Genomic DNA, 19692 nt, shown 5'->3' on the forward strand with positions numbered 1-19692 from the left:
GGAACCTCCCCCTTGGCTTGGGCTGCACTGGGGGAAACAAGATCAGAGACTGCTTCAGAGGAGGAGCAAAGCAACCTGGACAGACAAGAAACTGGAATGGAAGTGTCGGAATGACCTGCCCGATGTCACACAGCAGCTCGGTGACAGAGCTGGGGCTGCAACAGTGACAAATCATGGGCTTGTTTGGCCTTATCCAGGGGAACAGGGGGAAGGAAAACAAAACTGGTTTTCACAGAGCATGGTGTGCATAGCTGTTTGACTCAGGCAGAAAAGATACGCTTAATTTAGTCGTTCTTTTAAACTAATTTAAAGCAGAATTTGTAACACTGTTCTCTTTAATGTTATGACTCAAAAATAATTTAAATCAAGGTTTTTTTGCCTTAAAATTGAGGCATAGTTTCCTTCCTTAAAGTAGCACAAAAGTTGACCAGAAAATAACATCGGAGTTCTTTTGTAGATGAAATGCTGATGTTCCCATCTTTACCCTTCATTCAATCTCTCCATCAAAAGAAAAAGTGACAAGTTTGAAGGAACCACTACTTCATGTAAAAAACAACCTACAAAGATGAATATAAGTGAGAATGAGACCTTAAATTCTAGCTTAAATGAGACACCTTTTGCTTGGATTTCAGTAATTACATATGAGACAACAAGGATCATCTCTGAAATAGTTTGGTACTTGTTAACAAGGAAGAAGAAACCAAAAGCAGGCTGAAGAATCATGGTACTTCATGTGTTTTTAACAAATCATGCTTGTTCAAAGCGCAGCTTGAGCTACTTCTGTGCATGCTTGCAGCCTAAGCATGGCACTGGCTTTATAAGTCACCATTCCCTTTGCTTGGAGGAGGCTCCCAAGGAGATGAAATTGCAAGTTTCTGTAGGAGACAAAGCCCGAGCCTGCTGCATGGGCCGTGCCTGCAGAACTGAACCTGCGCTGTGCCCTGTGGACAGTAATGGCTGGGCCAGGTCCTGTGGCCTTCCTCTCCCCCACAGGGTCCCCAGCCCGGGAAGAAGAGATTCCTGGAGCCCATCAGCAGTTTCTTTCTTGCCAAGTAAATGGAAGAGCCCACAGAGGCTGACCACTGTGGAGAAGGGCTCTCCTTCAGGCAGAAGGTGATGACCCTCGCCTTTGGCCATTGTTCAGCTGCTCGCTAACACAGGCTCCCTGGGTCCCCTCTGTGCAGATGAAGTTGGCTGTTGAACCCATGGCTCTAATAAACGCTTGTGGCTGGAAAATCCAAGCCCGGAAATGGCTGCCCATGCCCTCCGGGGCCGCGGCGAGGGCTCCCGGGCTGCTTCACCCCGTTCGCAGTGTGGGCAGCCCGGGAGGCCTCGCCGCGGCCCCCTCCTCGCCGGGGCTCTGCTCTCGCCGTGCACCCGTTGAGGGCCCCGGCGGAGCGGCCCCAGCGCCCGCTCCCCGGCCAATGAGCAGGGAGGCAGGGGCCGGCCCGGCCGCGCTATAAGAGCCGGGGGCGGCGGCAGTCCCCGGCCGAGGCCGTCGGGTGGGAGCCGCGTTTCCTGTCAGCGGGAAGGACCGGGTGGTGCCACCATGTGCGGTGAGTGGCGGGGCCGCCGTGGGGCTCTGCCGTCCTGGCGGGACGGAGCGGGGGGCCCACACGGGGAGGTCGCTGGTAGGAGCTGACAAAGCGGGCTGTGCCCGGGGCTGTCCGCCTCTTGTGCCGGGCTGCGGGACTAGAGCTGCTTTGTCCCTGAACCGAGAGGTGTCCGGCTGCCCCGGGGTGACAGCGGGTTCCGGGGCTGCGGGAATCCACAGCGGGGTCTGTCGGGACTGGCCGCGCCGCATCCTTTGTGTGGGTTGGGAAGGAAAGATGACCTGGCCTTGGGGCGACGGCAGGTAAAGGTAAAGCTTCTCTGTCCGCTCCCTTCTCCCGAGGAGAGGAGATTGCATTGCTGCTCCCCACAGCCTTTTCTTTCCGTGTTCTCCGTGCCCGGCGGCTTGTCCCGAGGTCTTGAGAAGGACAACCGTCCCGTTCCCGGTTCCTCTGGGGTATCAGGGCTCGCTGTTAACCATTGCCCCTCCTGGGCCAGGTGCCTCAGCGCATCACCGCCTCGGCCGGCTCACGGGCTGCTGGATGCGCTTGGCGCTGGCGTTGCGAATCCAAGGATTAGTTGTGAGCCACTTCCCAACTGCGGCGATAGAAAGATTTTGTGGTTTTCAAACAAAAGGCTGAGAAGGAGCTTAATTCATAGCTGCTGAGAGTTTATTCAACTTCCTTTATCTAATAAAGATGAGATGGTGGAGATAATATCTGCAACTTTTATACAATTGCCTGGATATGCTTTAGGTTGGATTAAAATCAAAGTGCAGGTTCAGCAGCTGCTAATGCGATGTATTTTAGTTATGGAGGAAGTGTTAGTGAAACTTCACCTATCCTTTGACTGAAGCCCCCTCTCGGGTCTGGAAGGATACTTTCATCGGAAGAAGAAAAGTTTGTGCTTGTACTTCTCAGCCATTATGAACAAAACCTCTTTTGTGAGGGGCAGACTGAAAGTGAGTTGAGTTACTGCTCCTAAAAACGTGCTTTCTGAGCTGGATATCTTTTTCCTGCCTCCGCATCCTCTTTAATTGTAACCTCAGAAAGAGCAAGGAGCCTACAAAGTGTCTTTCACTCGCTTAGGGACACGAGGTGTTCCTGTTTGAGCTCTCAGGTCATTATAGATGGGACAAATGTGTCTTCTAAACAAAACCCTTTCAGGTGAGAGACTTGGCTCAGTGCCTAAGCAAAGCAAAGGTATTGGTGGCAAGCACTGGGCAGTGATTGTAATATCAAAACCTTAGCGTATCTGGGCTGTATATTGATTGGAAAATGAGGGTATTAACAGTGTTAAATGACTTTTAAAACGTCTAGCTTGGGGTGGAGTAGCTGGCTTATGGCAGAGAGTGCAGCAGTTCATAAAGTGCAGTGAGAATGGTGCTGGTATTCTTCCTAGCAACATTTGGAGACCTTTCACTTTACGTTTGTTATAGTGAAAGATGTCCTATGTCTTTGCTATGCTGATCTGCTGTAGGAAGTGCAGGAGTTCTTGAGGTTGCAACCGACAGTTTCTAAATTACTTCCTTTTATTGGGTTTATTTTTGCATATCTTTCCAGGTTTAAGTGTTGAAAATATGTCCTGTTGTGTTTTCTCTGGCTTCAGGTAACACAATAAGATTTAAACCCATTGTTTTCCGCTTTGAAAATATGGGGTCATTAAATATTGCCATAAGCATGCTCTTTAGGAAACAAAGCTGAGATGTTATCACATTCATATGTTAAGAAGATAGAGTAACAAAAGTATGCAGGGTTTTAAACCCAGGTAAGATCTCATAAATTGATGATCTACCTATTTTAAATCAAAATTAGTTTCACCAGGATATAAAGTTGAGACTGGGGCTTTCTCAAAGCCAAGTTTCTGGTATCAGCAATGTGCCTACCCCAGTAGAGGCATCCTTTTATTTAAAAGAAAAAAAAGAATTAATTTTGTTCAAACTTCAAGTATAGGCTGCCCCCTTCTTGATTTTGGTGAAGTCTTGCAATTGCAAGAGTTCCTGTGCTTTTTCTCCCAAAAAAATACTCCGTGAACTTTTCCTCTTCTTGACATGTTGCTTGCAGTCCTGAGAGGGAAAGAGGACACTCTAAAAGTCTTGATAGGCACATGAAGGGAGAGCCTTGCTTCCAGTGTCTGCACATGATCAAAGCTGGTTTTAGGAATGTTTTAACAACCTCTGAGTGTCTGATTCTAAAGGTAAGCTGTACATGGTTGACCTACTTCATGCTCTGTGAAAACTCTGTAGTTATGGAAAGTTATAAGCTAGATTTAGCATCTGGATCAAGAGAGCAATGCCCTGGTGAAACACTTCTTAAATGCTTTCACTGGATTCTGTGCTTGTCTGTATGACTTAAGAAAGTATTTCACTGCTTCTCTTGTGCTGACAACTAAACATTGGCTTTCTTGATACATACTTTATTGTATTAGCTTACAATGTGCTTGGGTTTCACTGGGGAGGAGAGATGCAAACTCTGGAAATGACATCTAATACCTTGGGGAGGCCAATATAACGTAACTTGTGAGCATCACAAAGCTCTTATCATGAGAGTGATTCAACTAAGATTCAGTCATACTAGTTTCCTTCCAGAGGGAATTAAGCTAGAAGAAGACTTTATCAGCAGTTGTTTCTACAAGAATTGAGCAATGTGCTTTAATTCTAGCCAAAATAATGACTAAGTAGGGATAAAATATGCAAGTGGATAAATCCCGAAACAGAAAATTACTAGAGAAACGGTGCTGAGATAAAGATTTACTTCCTTTAACTGGAAGAGTTTATAATATGTTTCTTGAGAGGTCAGGCTGCAGCTATTGCTTTCATTGTAAATGGCCTCTGGTGACTTCTGTGTCTTCTAAGTCACATATGTGGAAGCACAGCTACAGTTCCTTGGAAACAAGGATCTTTATAACAATTGCAGCACACTGGTACCATTGTATGGACTGTCCCGAAGGAAAGGTCTTCCTGGAGCTCAGTGTAGTCAGATTTGCCACATGGAACATACAAGGCTGCTGTGTCTTAAATACGTTGTGAAATCTGGCCTAGAAAATAGAGCTGGATCTGAAATGAGGTGTGTAGCAATGCTTTGGAATGATGTTGAGACATTTGTATTGAAGAAATTGAAGAATGCTGCTCTTGATTGAGCTTCATGGTTAGTGCCAGAGAACGGTAAACATCTGCTGGGGAAAAAAGATCAGCAGGCTCTCAGCCTGAAGTGCCTGTATATAACCAGAGGCATTATTTTTCAAAGCAACCCTGAAGAACAGTATTTAGCTGCTCAAATTCCCAAATACCTCTTTAAATGCAACTATTGTTTTACTATCTCCATTAATGCTGGACACTCTAGAAATAATTAGGGTGAGCTCCTCATAAATCTCACTTCTGTAGCAGGAAAGCATTTTGCACCCTTTAATCCTTCCAAGAAAAATCCGGAGACCGATGTAATAGTCCCTTAGCCTCACTGTCAAACCAACAGTATTAATGGCTTAAAACCAGTGGAGCGACTGAATTCACGACCATATTTATAAGGGAGATTTATTGGTGTATCATTATAACAGCTGCTTCACTCCAGCCATTTACAGTTCAAAAGCCTTAATTGAAGGGGAAGAGGGTGTTAAATTTCAAACAAAGGCTTTCTCTGTTTAAAACACTTGATTGTCTGAACTGCTTATCTTTTGAGCTCCTGAAGTCTGGTTTTTGCTAACTGTAGTCCCCACTCCTGACTTGTTGCTTGGAGAAACGTTTGAAATGGTGAATGAAATGTTTCTGTTTTATTGGGGTACAGGTTTGCAAAAGTTAATAAAAGGGTCTGATCGATCCTACAAAGTTCCAGGGAGAGGAGTAGGCAGAGAAAATGAATGGCTGTTTTTTCCTTTGCAGGTGACCTTTTGATTGCACCTTTTCTAAAGCTAAACCAACATCCCCCAAACTCCCCCTAATGAAAGAATCTTTGTGTACTTTTGCTTTGAAAAAGAGGAGAATAATGTGCAGGGACAGGGTGGGGGAACCTACCCCAAAACTAAAAAAGCCACTTCTTGGTTGATGACTGGTCTGTTCAAGAGATGAGGGATCAGACTTTCAGACTCTTCCAGACTCTGTTTGCCAAGTAGGCAAGGAGCGAGTTCACATCTTTATGATGCCTGTGTAAGAGTTGACCTGAGTAATACGGGGCAAGCAAAGGGATCTTGTGTCTCTGTTGAGTTTGGTTTGGCAGGCAGTGTTGTGTTGAGGCAGCGTGAAGGGTGAAGGCTTGGGTTTTGGGTGACCCTGTTTTTGTGTCTTCTCTTTCTTTCCTTTGTTGTCCTATCCTTTTGACTTCTGCCCTTTCTTTCTGTTTTATTCTCTATTCTTTTCCCGCTGAAGTGACTGTTGTATAAAGGATTAAGCTGGAGCCTTTCAGAAATAGATGTTGTGCCTAGTACCTACCCATGGGTATTTAAGGCCATGACTTTGATTACAAAAGTCTCCTTGTGTTAGTACTGGTGAATATATTCCTTCATTGAATGTCTGGATATGAAATAGATCACAATGTTCCCATTTTCAGCGTTGGTGGTTTTCATGGAAAGCAGAAATTTTTTAAGCTCTCTCAACTGTTTAACTCTTGGTGGGTAACATGAGGAGAGTAAATCTGGCCGGGAAAATGTATGTGTTGTGTAGCAAAAATGAGGGTCCTGATTCATTTACTGTATTTGAGAACCTTCCATTTAAAAACCCAGTAGGAAGAATTGTACTAAATTGGAGGTTGCGTTCCCCTAGGACCTCTTTGTGGTGCTAGTTTTAAAGGGTCTTAAATTGAGTCTGAAGGGATGCAAACTCTAAAATAAATCTTTGCTTCTTTCCCCCTCTGCCCCCTTCCCCTCTTTTCTTTAAACAGGAATTTTTGCTTATCTAAACTACAGAGTGCCTCGGACTCGGAAGGAAATTTTTGAAACCCTGATAAAAGGATTACAGAGGCTGGAATACAGAGGATATGACTCCGCAGGTATGTGAGCTAACTCAACAAATCAATTTTGGCAACCTATGGCTTCTTGCGTGACTTTTTGGGTACTTTCAACTTCTGCATGTTGGATTTTTCTTTCCTTTTTATCCTGCAGATTAAAAGACAAGAACCAATTACCTTAATTCTTGGAGTTCCTTCTTCAGCTTTCCTCCTGACTTTAAACTGGGTATTTAGCGCTCTGATCAGATGGAGGTTGAGGTTTAGTACACAAAGCAAACAGGGTGCAAGGAAGCGGGCCTCCATGCTGGGTCGTGTAGGTTGTGCCTCAGCCTTTTTTGTGCATGTGTGTCCCAGTGAAAGGATGAGGAAGTTTAAACTTCTCTTTAGCTTTCAGTTGGCTGATTTCGTCAGGCAAAATATATCAGTCTGTCCTCAAGCAAAATTGGAGATGACACATTTGTATTTTCATCTGTGCAAATGGATATAGACTTCGTCTAATTTGATTTGAACATACACAGGTCTAGCAACAGACTTCAACTATTTCAATTTGAAGGATGATTTAAAAAGAATTGTTTCACTAATATGTGCTTGTCTGTATTTTCTCAGCCTTTTCTTCATCCACTGTATTTCATGCTTTAAATAACTCTTGTGACTGTGTCCTATACTGTAGGAGTGGCAATTGATGGAAATAATAATGAGGATAAAGAAAGGTTCATCAAACTAGTTAAGAAAAGAGGAAAAGTAAAGGCCTTGGAAGAAGAGTTGTACAGTAAGTATCTTAAATATTACCCCTTTACTTTGGCCTCCCAGTCAGCTATCATCTGCATTTCAGCAGAAAGTCAGACCATGAGATTACAGTTATGGTTTTGTACCAGAAATAACTGCATTGTGTAATCCAATGGCAGATAAATTGCTTGTTCCCCTAAATCTACACTGGAAAAGCAAGCTGATCTTTGAGTATGGTGCTGTGACATTATCAGTCTACTCTCCCCTCTTTTGGCTGCTTCTTTGTTCAAGACCTGGGCTCCCTTGGTGCTTTACTCAGACATTCCTGTGAAACACTGAAACACGGACTCTGACAGAATTTACGACCATTTAAGCAGCTGGCTGTCATCACAATCTGCTTTATGCAGTGCTCCCATCTGTGAAAAGCTGAAGTTGTGTTTTAATACGTTTACATTATAATTTGTAGTAATGTGGTCTGTTAGCCTAGCTGTTAGTATTGGCTGAAAAGGCTTGAGTCTTGGCAAACAAAGTTTTAATCACAGTAGCTTGAACTCTCTGAAGTGTAACATCAAGAAAGCAAATGGTTTAAAAGCAAGGCAAAAGATAACTTTCAGATATTTGCCTGTAGGAATTCTCTTAGTGTTTTACTAGTTGTGTGTGTGTGTGTGTGAGAGAGACTCTATATTCTATATACTGAATATGAATATTCAGTAAACTGATGTTTTTTTTTTTTTGTATAGAACAAGATGATCTGGATTCAAAAACAGATTTTGAAACACATTTTGGAATTGCTCATACTCGCTGGGCGACCCATGGAGTACCAAGTGCAATAAACAGTCACCCTCAGAGATCTGATAAAAGGAATGGTATGTAATCTCTGCAGCACTATGAAACTGTATGAATTTGAAATGGTTCAATCCACATAGTACATATGTTCTCTTCTTACTAGTGTTACAGTGTCTGTTTTGTACATTAAGGCTAAGCTGTTGCCATTACACCTAGGTTAGATGCTTTCACAACCAAATAACCTCTTCTGAGGCTAAAGTGGCACTGTAAAAGGTTAATGAAATCTGTTCTCTGAAAACTAATGCAAGTTAGTCAAACTACAACATTCTTGTTTTAAAAGGTAAGACTGAAAATGTAAACACATTGATATTGTCTGGGCTGGAAAAAGGAGATGTATCATTTTTCATGTGAGATGGCTTGGTGCCATTTTACTGGGTGTAGTTTAAAACTGTCTTAATGATTTGGAGCAACCTTTGTATGCCTCTAGAATTTGTAAGCTTCCACTTTCTTTTGTCCATGTTGTGATAAACTGTAGGTCTGAAAGCTATAGGAGGCAGTTTCTAGTGTACTTCTGAGCTGCTTTTTTTACCCCATAATTTTGTATTCTAAGTTAAATATCTTAATTATTCATTACTGATGAATATGTATATATTTCATTTTAGAGTTTGTTGTTATCCATAATGGAATCATCACAAATTATAAGGACCTGAGAAAGTTTCTGGTGAGTCTGTGACAACTTGTTTCTACAACTGCTCAACCGTCATCAGATTTTTCATGAATTTGTTGGAATCTGAAATCAAGTTTCTTGGTTTCATCTATCAAATAGTAGTGTGAAGGAGTGTACCTAACAAAAATTACTCAGGTGCTGGTAAACTTATTGTAATCCTAAATGCAGAGTACTTGAAGTAACAATTTGCACTTAAATTCTTTGAGAGGGTGTGTGGACTCAGCTCTCTCCTGTCTCCTGTTGCTTGGCAGATGCTAAGCAAGTTTTACTACATGTTTTATCATAGTATTTCTGAAAGTAGCTATGGCAAAATAAGTCTTTATATTTTGTCTATAACGATCTATATCTACCAGTCCAGTGTAGTGCTCCATGCAGTCTGTCTTACTGTGCAGTTTCTGGTGGAAGGCAGCCAAGAAGCTCTTCAGTGTTTCTTGCCTGAGGATGAAAACCTTTTTTCCTTGTTTATATAATATTTCAGGAGAGCAAAGGTTATGAATTTGAATCTGAAACGGATACAGAAACCATCCCTAAATTGATCAAATACATGTATGACAACAGAGAGAGTGAGGACACCAGTTTTTCAGCCTTGGTAGAAAGAGTTATTCAGCAGTTGGTAAGTGGGAAGTTCCTTTCTTGTACTATAATATAAGCTATTTGTAGAGTTTCTTAGTATTTCTTAGTATATCTGGATGCACTGATGCGTCTAGATCCTCTGCAGGAGTCCTTAGAAGGTGCTGCATGTAACACTTTTTTTTTTGCCTCTAAACAATGCCTGATAGACCAAGAAGTGAGATTAAAATTTTGGAAATTTCAGAGGCTTTTCAATGGTAAATCTTTAAATGGCATTAGTAGTGTTCTTTTGTTTGGTGGGTTTGGGTTTCTTTTGTTTGTTTGATTGGTTGTTTGGGGTTGTTTTTTTTAAGCAAGAGGGTGTTACAGTTTCTTAATGAAGCAGTTTCATTAAAAAAAAATCATAGGAGTCTCTGGGGGTTGAAATCTTTCATAAAGGGCAGTGTGTTCTTAAAGGCTATTCTGATCATGTTAAAACACTGCTGTGATTCAAGTTTGTCTAGTGCCTTGGCTCCCCTATCTGGAAATAGATCTAACAAGTTGTACCGATTCACCGTGTAGCAAGTTTCCAAACTGTGAAGTGGGAATCTACTGTTACTTAGTCTGTGAATGCTTGATAGATGCATTACAGACTTGGAGAAAGCTTGCTTTGTTTTCTCCCCCAGTCTCCGGGCAGATGTTTTCCCTCCCCTTCCTGCAGTTTCTTATGCTCTTTTCACCTCCCCTTTCTCCTCTCTGAAGCAGCTCTGTAAGATTCCCCTAGAGCAGGGCTGGAATACACATAAAGTAAAGACCTCTATGGGGCAAGAGGGAATAGCAACCACCTTTTTCAGGGAAAGGGTGACTTCACCTGACCACAGGACTGGAGTCCCTGTGACAGTCTGACTGGAGTCCCTGTGACAGTCTGACTGGAGTCCCTGTGGGAGAAGTGGTTGTTACCATCTCTCTTCTGTTTGCACATTGGAGGGTTTGCTCCTGCTTTTGGAATACTCTTAAAGCTTGCAAGCTGTGGTAATACTATAGAGTGGTTGTTTGTGTTCCTGCTTTTTAACGCTTTCACTGTTGATTTTGCTTGGGTGTTTTTTTGGTGGAGGTTTTCTTATTTATTTTTAAAATACATTAATGAGAATTTTCTTCTTAAACTAGAAGCAGTAACTCCAGAATCTTAGCTGAAAATGCATGATAAAATGCAGCTACATGCACATTCATATTACAAATCTTTCTGAAAGTAAATGTTACTCTTAATCAACATGAAGTCTGTTAGACATCTCGGAGATTTTCTTAACCCTTGCATTAGGACGCATTGGTTTTATTTCTGAAGAAAGGCTGAGTGCTCACAGCCTGATCTATCAGCTGTTGCAGTGGTACGTGCATTTTAGCTTGTTCTGCTCCATAACCAATTCCTTTAAAGGTGCAGTCTGCCCTCCAGGAAGAGATTCCTGATAGTAGTAAAGAGCTTTCCTTCACAGCCACCTCAGGAAGAGGGGCCCCAGTTCAATGAGATGCAACTAATCGAGATAAGTTGTTTAAAGCTTTTTTGTTTCTCTTTTGTTTGCATGGTTTCCAGGAAGGTGCTTTTGCATTGGTTTTCAAGAGCATCCATTACCCAGGTGAAGCTGTTGCTACCAGGTTAGTAAAAGTCCATTTTATGCATAATTTAAGCTTTTTAGGTGGTAAAAAATAACTGTGTCATCTCTTAAAGATACTACAATACTGATGTTTAAAGTGCTTAATTAACCAAAACTCAGAAGGCAACACACTAATGGAATCCTTTCGAAATGCAGCAAAATTCTGCTGAGCAACTCTTCAACTGACTATTAAATATAACTTGAGCTGTGCTAACTGCAGGTCACCAAATTTCCAGAGGCTTCTTTTGATTCTCTATAGTCTTTAACATTATTTTGTTTAATAAAGTAGCTGTGGCTATTCACTTTTGGAGGATGCAAAGACAATAGTGAAAAGTAACCAGATGATGTTCTCTCGCTTCATGCAAATACACATTGGGTTAGAGCTCATTCAAACCACCCGCTTGGAACATACCACCCATAGTGTGTTCTGGTACCTGTTACAGTGTGTCAATAAAGAAACTCAGTGTATCTTATGTTGCTGCAGTTGTATTGAGAGTGTGTCAACACTTGTATATCAAAAAAAGGGGGAAGAGTATCGTTCAAGTTTACTTCACATTGAATAAAGACTGAGATAAGCATGTTCAGGTTGGCTAAAGTGACATCATACAAACAGGTTATACAAATAGTGTTCTATAATGGTTGTAGAATTTATGAGGGTTTTTTTTTTCTGTATAAGTTCTGCTTTTATTTATGACTTGGAAAACACCTTTCAGGAAATGTGAAGATATTAAAGTAGCAAGTGAATTAGCAGCGGGAATAAAGACTGTTTTATACAACAACCAAAAAGCCTATTGCTTCTGTGCCCTAAAATGGGTCTATATTAAAATTGTGGAAAAGCCAGCTGTACCATCACTCTAACTGGAGAACATCTTCTGAAATGATCTATTCTATACGTGGTTCAGGGTAGGGTTTTCAGGAGTGAGGGGATTAAGAGAAGCTAAACTTGTAACTTGAGGCTCTGTGTGTGCATGAATTACTCTTTTATTACTGTGGGGTTTCTTTAATTTTATTTTAATCTCTTCAGTGTGGCATGTGAGCCTTATAATTTCAAAATGACCTGAATATTCTATAGCTTCAGAGGTGTAGTAGTGATAGTTGACATTTCTGAATTTAAAAGGTTAAAGTTTGAAACAGAATTTCTATAGTAAAGAGCACAGGAGTTTAGTGCTGGCTCACTAAAGAAGAGTAAGCTTTATTTAAATAAAGGTATTCAAACTGGGGCCTGCGCTAAGCTCTTTTGTGATTACTGGAAGGAAAATTACTAGTTCATATATGTTTTCCTCTACCAAGGTGCAGTTCATGGGGAAAGACTGAGGCATTGTGGTACTTATTCACATCATTATATTTGGCAAATCTTACAGAAACAAGCCAAGTTTATATAATTCCTGCCACATAATGGCATTAGGATGAGGGTTGAAGAGAATCTTCCTCTTTAGGAAGCTAGATGGGATATTGTCTTTCAACTTCACAGATGTCCTTTGACTGTTTTGTATGCACTTTTCTCCTTTTAAACTTGTGTGTTTTCCCTTTGTAGGAGAGGGAGTCCTTTGCTCATTGGGGTTAGAAGCAAGTACAAGCTCTCCACTGACCAGATTCCTGTTTTATATAGAACATGTAAGTTGAGAAATCCAATTACATTATTTTTAAGAATTAAAATTGTTGTTACTTTACAATTAGAAATTAGGTTAATTGCTCTTTCTACTATAAAACTACCATCTGATATCCCAAATAGCTTTTTAGCTGAGGATATTATATTTTTATACTGATAAATGTGTAGTTCATGTAAAAATCCCATCCCCTCAAAATACTTGTGTAACTCTGATACCTTGAACCTGTATAGTCTGTAATCTTTTAACTTGAACAAATCTGGCTTTGCATTTAAAGTGTCTCATTTCCTTCACAGGCAACATTGAGAATGTGAAGAACATGTGCAATTCACGAATGAAAAGACTGGACAGCTCTACCTGCCTTCATGCTGTTGGGGATAAGGCAGTAGAATTCTTCTTTGCTTCAGATGCAAGGTAGTACAAGTCCTTAAGTGTTTCTCAAAATACTTTACTTCTTTAGAAGTAAGATAGTTCTGGAAATCTCATGCTGTACAATTGTTTTCTGACAGAAGAGCTTCTAATCCAGGCAACTTCATAAAGCCCCCAGGCTAAGAATGTAAAATGTGAAGGTTTAACATCAGTGTTAAACATCTGCAATATCTGCCAGTTGTTAACCTCTGTATAAAGTACATCCAGCATATGAAGATAAGTTTGGTACAAATAGACACCATCACCTGAGTATTTGGGCAAACTATAGGTTAGTCTAGGTTTTGGTATTTTAATCTATCAGAGGATGAAATAGCTCAGCAGGAATCTGGACATCAGGTATGCATTTGTCTCAGAAACAAGATTGTGGCCTTATTAGGGGTCCATCAGGTTGGCAAGGTCAGATCAGCAGGAACTTGCTGATGCAAGATGCTGTGGTTCTCGAGCCTTCTGCTCCAGGTTCCTGTGAGAGTGCAGGAGGAGCAGCAGATGGAGCCATTTCCTTTAAGATTGCTCTATCTGTAGTGATGTCCGAAAGGAAGATGGAAGGGGAGCTGGAAGTGCTGTATGGCATATTTAATTGCTTTGAATCCTGCTACCAGCTCTTACTGACATGTCAGGTTTGTTTTGCTTCTGCTTTTTCCTGTAGTGCTATCATTGAACATACCAACAGAGTAATTTTCTTAGAAGATGATGACATTGCAGCAGTAACTGATGGGAAGCTTTCAATTCACCGTCTTGAGCGTTCAGCTAGTGGTGATCCTTCCCGGGTCATCCAGACCTTGCAGATGGAATTGCAGCAAATCATGAAGGGTGGGTTGAACATCTGTAAGCAAGTATCATCAAAAGCTGATATTGACTGTGTAGTAGATAAGGCAAAAAACTGCTAATTTGTTGGGAAAATGACCTGATATTAAGGCTTTTTGTGCTGGGAGTTGACAATTTCAAGCTTTAAGACCAGGGGAAGATGGGTGGTGCGGGACCTTACACATTTTTAGCCTTGGAAAAGCTCTCAATATTTAGTGTTAACTAATGTTAACATGTTATAGTTACTTTCACTGTAAATGGAGAACTGAAGTGTAATACAGAAGTTTACTTAGAAAGGAATTCAGTTACCTTGTCAGAGTTAAGAAATGAAACCAACCAAATAGAGGAACTACCGATCCCTCCCTTCTTCTCGCCTGTTCCTAAGCTTGTGTTTAAGCTAACCTAGTCAAATCAGTTCGCTACTGCAGGTTATCTTAAAAATTGTCTCTTTTTAACTGTAATAGACTTCAAATAACAAACAGAACCTTAACCATGTAATGTTTTTCTAAACAGGGAACTTCAGTGCATTCATGCAAAAGGAAATTTTTGAGCAACCAGAATCAGTTGTGAACACGATGAGAGGCAGGGTGAATTTTGAGAGCAGCACAGGTAACTGAGAGCAGCCACTCAGGCTGCACTAAGCCTGCACATTTGGAACATGTTAGCTAGAACATAAAATACACCACTGATATATTCTTGCTTGTTTGTTTACAGTTCTCCTGGGGGGGCTGAAGGATCACCTCAAAGAAATCAGAAGATGCCGAAGGCTGATCATTATTGGCTGTGGGACCAGTTACCATGCTGCAGTTGCTGTATGTACAGCCTTAGCTAAATGCATATATTAACTCATGGTTGCTGGGTTTATAGACACTAGTTTTTCATCTGCTTTTTCTTCTGTATCTCAAACTTTGGCTTTAATTGAGGGATCTCACCCTTTTAGTTTTCCTTTGTGCAACAGTACTTATTAATGCTCTGATGCTGTTATGCACCATGCTAGAAATTCACTTTTTTCATCTTGTTTTTTAAAGCTCTGGTATGCTGTAGTTACCAGTTATTATAATAAGAATCCATTCAGATTATCTCTGACTTTTAAGATATCAAGGCTTTTATGGGTGGCAGTAGTAACAAATATCGTGTGCTGCTTGAATACAGACTCGACAAGTACTGGAAGAATTAACTGAGTTACCAGTGATGGTGGAACTTGCTAGTGACTTCTTGGATAGAAACACACCTGTATTCAGAGATGATGTGTGCTTTTTTATAAGTCAGTCAGGTAAGCTGTGTTTACTGTTTGTCTTCACTTGAGTGCAAACTCTAGAATAAAGAGCCAATGATTTGTTACTTTCTGCATGCTGCAAAGGAGGGTGATGGCTAATGGGCCAGATCTGGCTTGAATTCAAGTTTCTTTCCAGCTTGATTCAAATACATAGACAATGAGTGAGTGATGAAGGGTTGTTTTCAGTTGCATTTTGCATTGTGGCTGCAGTTACTTAGAACACCCTGTGTAGAATTTTAATGCTTTTCAGGAATCATGCTTTTCAGGAATTAATATTATCCTCTGTCAACCTGAAGTCAAGATGTAAATGTTTTCCAGGCGAAACTGCAGATACGCTTATGGCCTTGAGGTATTGTAAGGACCGTCGTGCTCTAACAGTTGGCATCACAAACACAGTTGGAAGCTCAATATCCAGAGAAACTGACTGTGGTGTACATATCAATGCAGGACCTGAGATAGGTGTGGCAAGCACAAAGGTAATTGCTGTTCACGGTCTGACTTTCATACTTCAGCCCTGTGGAATCCAATTAAAATTTTAATTGTAGCACTTCAAACTGAGCTCATATGAACTCTCTGCAGACTTAACTGCTAAATGTTTTGTTTTGTCTGCAGGCTTATACCAGCCAGTTTGTGTCTCTTGTAATGTTTGGCTTAATGATGTCTGAAGACAGAATTTCCTTGCAGAAAAGGCGACAGGAAATCATTAGTGGACTGAAATCATTGCCAGGTATATTGATATTTTGGGGTTTAGGAGGGATAGGGGATGTTGTTTAATGGGCAATATAAAATACTACTGGGGATGCTTCTTTCTCATTGATAAGTTTCACTCTCCTCCTCCTCCTGACAATACAAGAAAAATGGACTATTACTTTCTGCACTAACGGCCAATTTTACAAGTGCCCTTCCAAGACAGCTGGCAGGAAGATCACAGTTTTCATGGGTTGGGTTTTCTAATGACAGTAAATTAGTTTTGTATGAGACACATTACTTGATCTCCTAAACTGGTGATTTAAAATGGATATTCGAAGCTTCCTTTAGAAATACAAATGGGATGTGCGAGCACTGCTTAAACCAATAGTTGCTTTAAATTTGTTACTGTTAAATAAGGCTGGAGGGAAATTACCTTAAACTGCAGTCAAAGATGCAAAGTGAATGTTTGACAATGGGTCATTAGAACATCCTACTACAAGCAAACTACCTTTTCCAGTTAAAAAGATTTTTAATAGGTGCTTTTTACGTGTCCCAATAGAGATGATTAAAGAAGTCTTGTCCTTGGATGAGAAGATACACGACTTAGCTCTTGAACTGTACAAACAAAGGTCACTGCTGGTTATGGGTCGTGGGTATAATTATGCCACTTGTCTGGAAGGAGCTCTGGTAAGAACTTCTCAATATATTGTTAGATGTTGTTTAAAATGAGCTTTTGTGGTTTCTACAACATAGTTTATTTCTAATATTTCGACTTAATTGTGCTGCAGTAAATTGTACTGCAGTAGAACCTGCTATCTGTAACTAAGAGTATTTAGTCCTGTTGGATTGAACACATAAGGTGAAGCTGGATACAATAATCAGTTTCTTGTTTCTTTCACATAATAAATAGTGTTCAATGAATCTATTAAATATATATAAAAGCACAGTGTGCTGATGTTGATGAGATGGTCATGCAGGAAACATGAATTGTTATGAACGTTTTGGTAGCATGGACACGCATCCACCTCCTGCAGACGTTTGAAATGTTAAAGGTAGACTGCATTAGCCAAGGTTTTGCTGGGTGTTTGTTTCTTAAAGTTCCTGTTGACTACTCCATTTCTTTATCTGCAAATGCATGTCAAGGGGCAAGCTCTGCTTCCTCCAGCTGACCTTTAAAAATACCAACTTAGAACCATGAGTCTGTATTTAAGTGGCAGATGTACACCTTCCTGTTTTGCTTCTTGTGGCTTTTATTTCTCATCTGATTTACTGGTAACTTGATGATTTTTTTTTTTTTTTTTTTTTTTTTTTTTTTTTTTTTTTTTTTAGAAAATTAAAGAAATCACCTATATGCACTCTGAAGGTATCCTGGCTGGTGAGCTGAAACATGGGCCATTGGCCCTCATAGATAAACAAATGCCTGTTATCATGGTGATAATGAAGGATCCTTGTTTCACCAAATGCCAGAATGCTCTGCAACAGGTCACTGCTCGACAGGTAAGCTGTTTAACTAACAGAGTGTAACAGAGAAGGAGGTTGTGTATGATGTATTACTGCTGGCTGTGCCTCAGAAAAAGGATGTATTAGTGATTTTTTTAAATTATTATAAATAAAACACTGTATCTGCATTGTAGGTAGCTATTATAGGTTACCGACACTAGTGAAAAGTGATTGCATGTGGGTGGTTTGAGGTTTTTGGTTTGTTTTTGAAGTACATGGAATAATGTTAAAACTCCATAGGTTGAAAATATTGCAGTCTCACAAACCAGTGAATGAAAAACTGCTTAATGCAAGACCAGCGTTGTCTTTTAACTACCTGAGTGCCTTCAAACATACAAGCGTGCTGTGAATGGATACTTCAAAGCAGTCCTAAGCCACCTCTTCACTTAACACTGCAAAATTTTGTTTACAGGGTCGTCCAATCATTCTGTGTTCTAAAGAAGACACAGAAAGCTCAAAATTTGCCTATAAAACCATTGAGCTGCCTCATACAGTTGACTGCCTTCAAGGAGTCTTGAGTGTTATTCCTCTCCAGTTGCTTTCATTCCACCTGGCTGTTCTCAGAGGATATGATGTAAGTGCTTTCTGTGTTTAGCCCTCCAGTTAGTGCAGTTTTAAACCTCCTCCTATCAGTGTAAAGTGAAAGACTCAGTTATATGGCATATCTAAGGAACTATGGTAATAGTGGAGCTTATAGCGACTGGGGTAGTAGAGGTGTCATTTCAGTGCTAATTCTTCATCTGTATATATTTTCTAATTAGTATCCTTCTAGTTAAGAGTACAGATAGAACTTTTTCAGAGAAATAAAACTGTGATATTGCACTTTAACATGAAATAGGTCAGTGCTTTGTACAGCTTAGTTTGACACTGGCTAGGTGTGTCAGTTTGATAATGATGACTGCGTTGGGAAGGTACCCTGTGCAAAACAAATATTCATTTGTTAGGAGGGCTTTGGAAGCAAGGCTGAATTCAACAGTGAGTCATTATCTGCAGTCTCTTGTGTGTGTTAATATGTCTAGAACAAAGCAGAACTCATTAGGAAGTCTAAAAAAGCACACTAAATGAACTGTGAAATGCAGAATGTCAGTGTTACTGTCAGATACTGAAAGTCTGTCTCTTCATTCTAGGTGGACTTTCCAAGAAACTTGGCCAAATCTGTTACTGTAGAATAACAGCCATGAACAGCTGATGTTTTTCTCATCAGACCTCTGAGTTATACTTGTAGAAATGTGTTGTTCTGAATTGATAAGTACACGTTTTTCTAAAGAGAATGACAGTGCTAACTGGAAAGTGTCACAAGGATTTATCTTGCAGCTTTAAAAGCTTTTGACGTGCCTTGTATCCAAGTGCTTTTGCTATTCCTCTAAGTCCTGAAATTGCCAAAGGAGATAAAAATTGTTTACACATGGTATACTGAATGAACTTTTTTACTGTGCAATATATATATACAGCTCTCTTCAGAGTAACTGTGAACATTTTTTTAGCCTACACTACTTAACTAGTTTTAAAGATATAGTATTTATAACTACAATTGTATAGCTTTCTTTAAGTTATTTTTTAGTACATTGCTTATCTGTAGCATTGGTAATGCTCAGAATGTAAATACTGAGCATGTTGACACTTGTGTACAGTTGTTAGGGTTTTTTTCTTTTTCTTACTTCAGCTTCAAACTGGAAACTTGTCCCTCTTCCTCCCTAGCTTCCCCCCCGACCTCTGCATCTGTGTTTCATATTCAACCAGTCATTTGCAAGGCTCTTCTGTGGCTGTCAATTCCCCACAATGTTTTAAATTTCTGCTTCTTTCAACTAATTATTTGAAAAGCCAGAGCAACGTTTTGTTTTGTATGCCACCCCAGCTCTTATTTGCATAACATGTACAGTACAACAAAATAATGGAACTGGATGTCTTTCAAGTGGTGTACAATGAGATTACAATGCAATTAAAAGATTATATAAATTCTTCTTTTTTATGTTTCTTTTGTTTTGTTTTTTTTTTTTTTGAACTTGATGCCTCCTTATCTAGGGTCTGGACAGAAGTACAGCACTTTAGTACTCTGTTACAAGTGACAGTGTTCTCCCCTAGTCTTGCCTAAATCCTGATAGCAGAGTTCTTTGTTTCTTGGGCTAGTTCTTGTGTGTCACACAGGTCTCCCATGTAGAAACACCTCACTTTTCTTTATCCAGCAGATGTGTTGCAAAATAGTGTGTCAGGTTTGGGTAGCTTGCACAGGAGTACAGGAGAACTCAGTGTGGTGACTGTTCATTGATGTTTTGTTTTGCCAGATGTGTTGAAACAATAGTGTAATCTCGGATTGTAGCTCCTACTGTGGTTGACACCAGCTACTGATTAAACCTTTGTCTTTTTCCCTCTGCTAAGGTAGATGAATGGAGGAATAAATTTTGTGCAAGTAAAAATAGAAGCTGTGTCTGTATAATTACGTATGCTGTTTATGGTCAGAAAGTTG

At 40.3% G+C, this 19692-nt stretch overlaps 1 protein-coding gene across 1 annotated transcript; it reads left to right on the forward strand.

Moving 5' to 3' along the window:
• The first annotated feature begins 1370 nt into the window (after positions 1 to 1370).
• GFPT2 (glutamine-fructose-6-phosphate transaminase 2) lies at positions 1371 to 19190 on the forward strand. Its single transcript, XM_062637983.1, has 19 exons — positions 1371 to 1556; positions 6420 to 6527; positions 7156 to 7254; positions 7952 to 8077; positions 8660 to 8718; positions 9203 to 9337; positions 10862 to 10923; positions 12457 to 12536; positions 12826 to 12943; positions 13605 to 13768; positions 14276 to 14371; positions 14477 to 14574; positions 14915 to 15035; positions 15357 to 15514; positions 15651 to 15765; positions 16288 to 16415; positions 17058 to 17225; positions 17641 to 17802; positions 18356 to 19190. The coding sequence occupies exons 1-19, from the start codon at positions 1550 to 1552 to the stop codon at positions 18398 to 18400; spliced, it is 2049 nt and encodes a 682-aa protein (XP_062493967.1). The 5' UTR covers positions 1371 to 1549; the 3' UTR covers positions 18401 to 19190.
• The last annotated feature ends 502 nt before the right edge of the window (positions 19191 to 19692 follow it).

This window comes from Pezoporus occidentalis, unplaced genomic scaffold (genome assembly GCF_034315485.1).
Source record: "Pezoporus occidentalis ecotype Australia unplaced genomic scaffold, CSIRO_AGI_Poc_V1 ctg55, whole genome shotgun sequence".
Classification (NCBI taxonomy): Eukaryota; Metazoa; Chordata; class Aves; order Psittaciformes; family Psittacidae; genus Pezoporus; species Pezoporus occidentalis.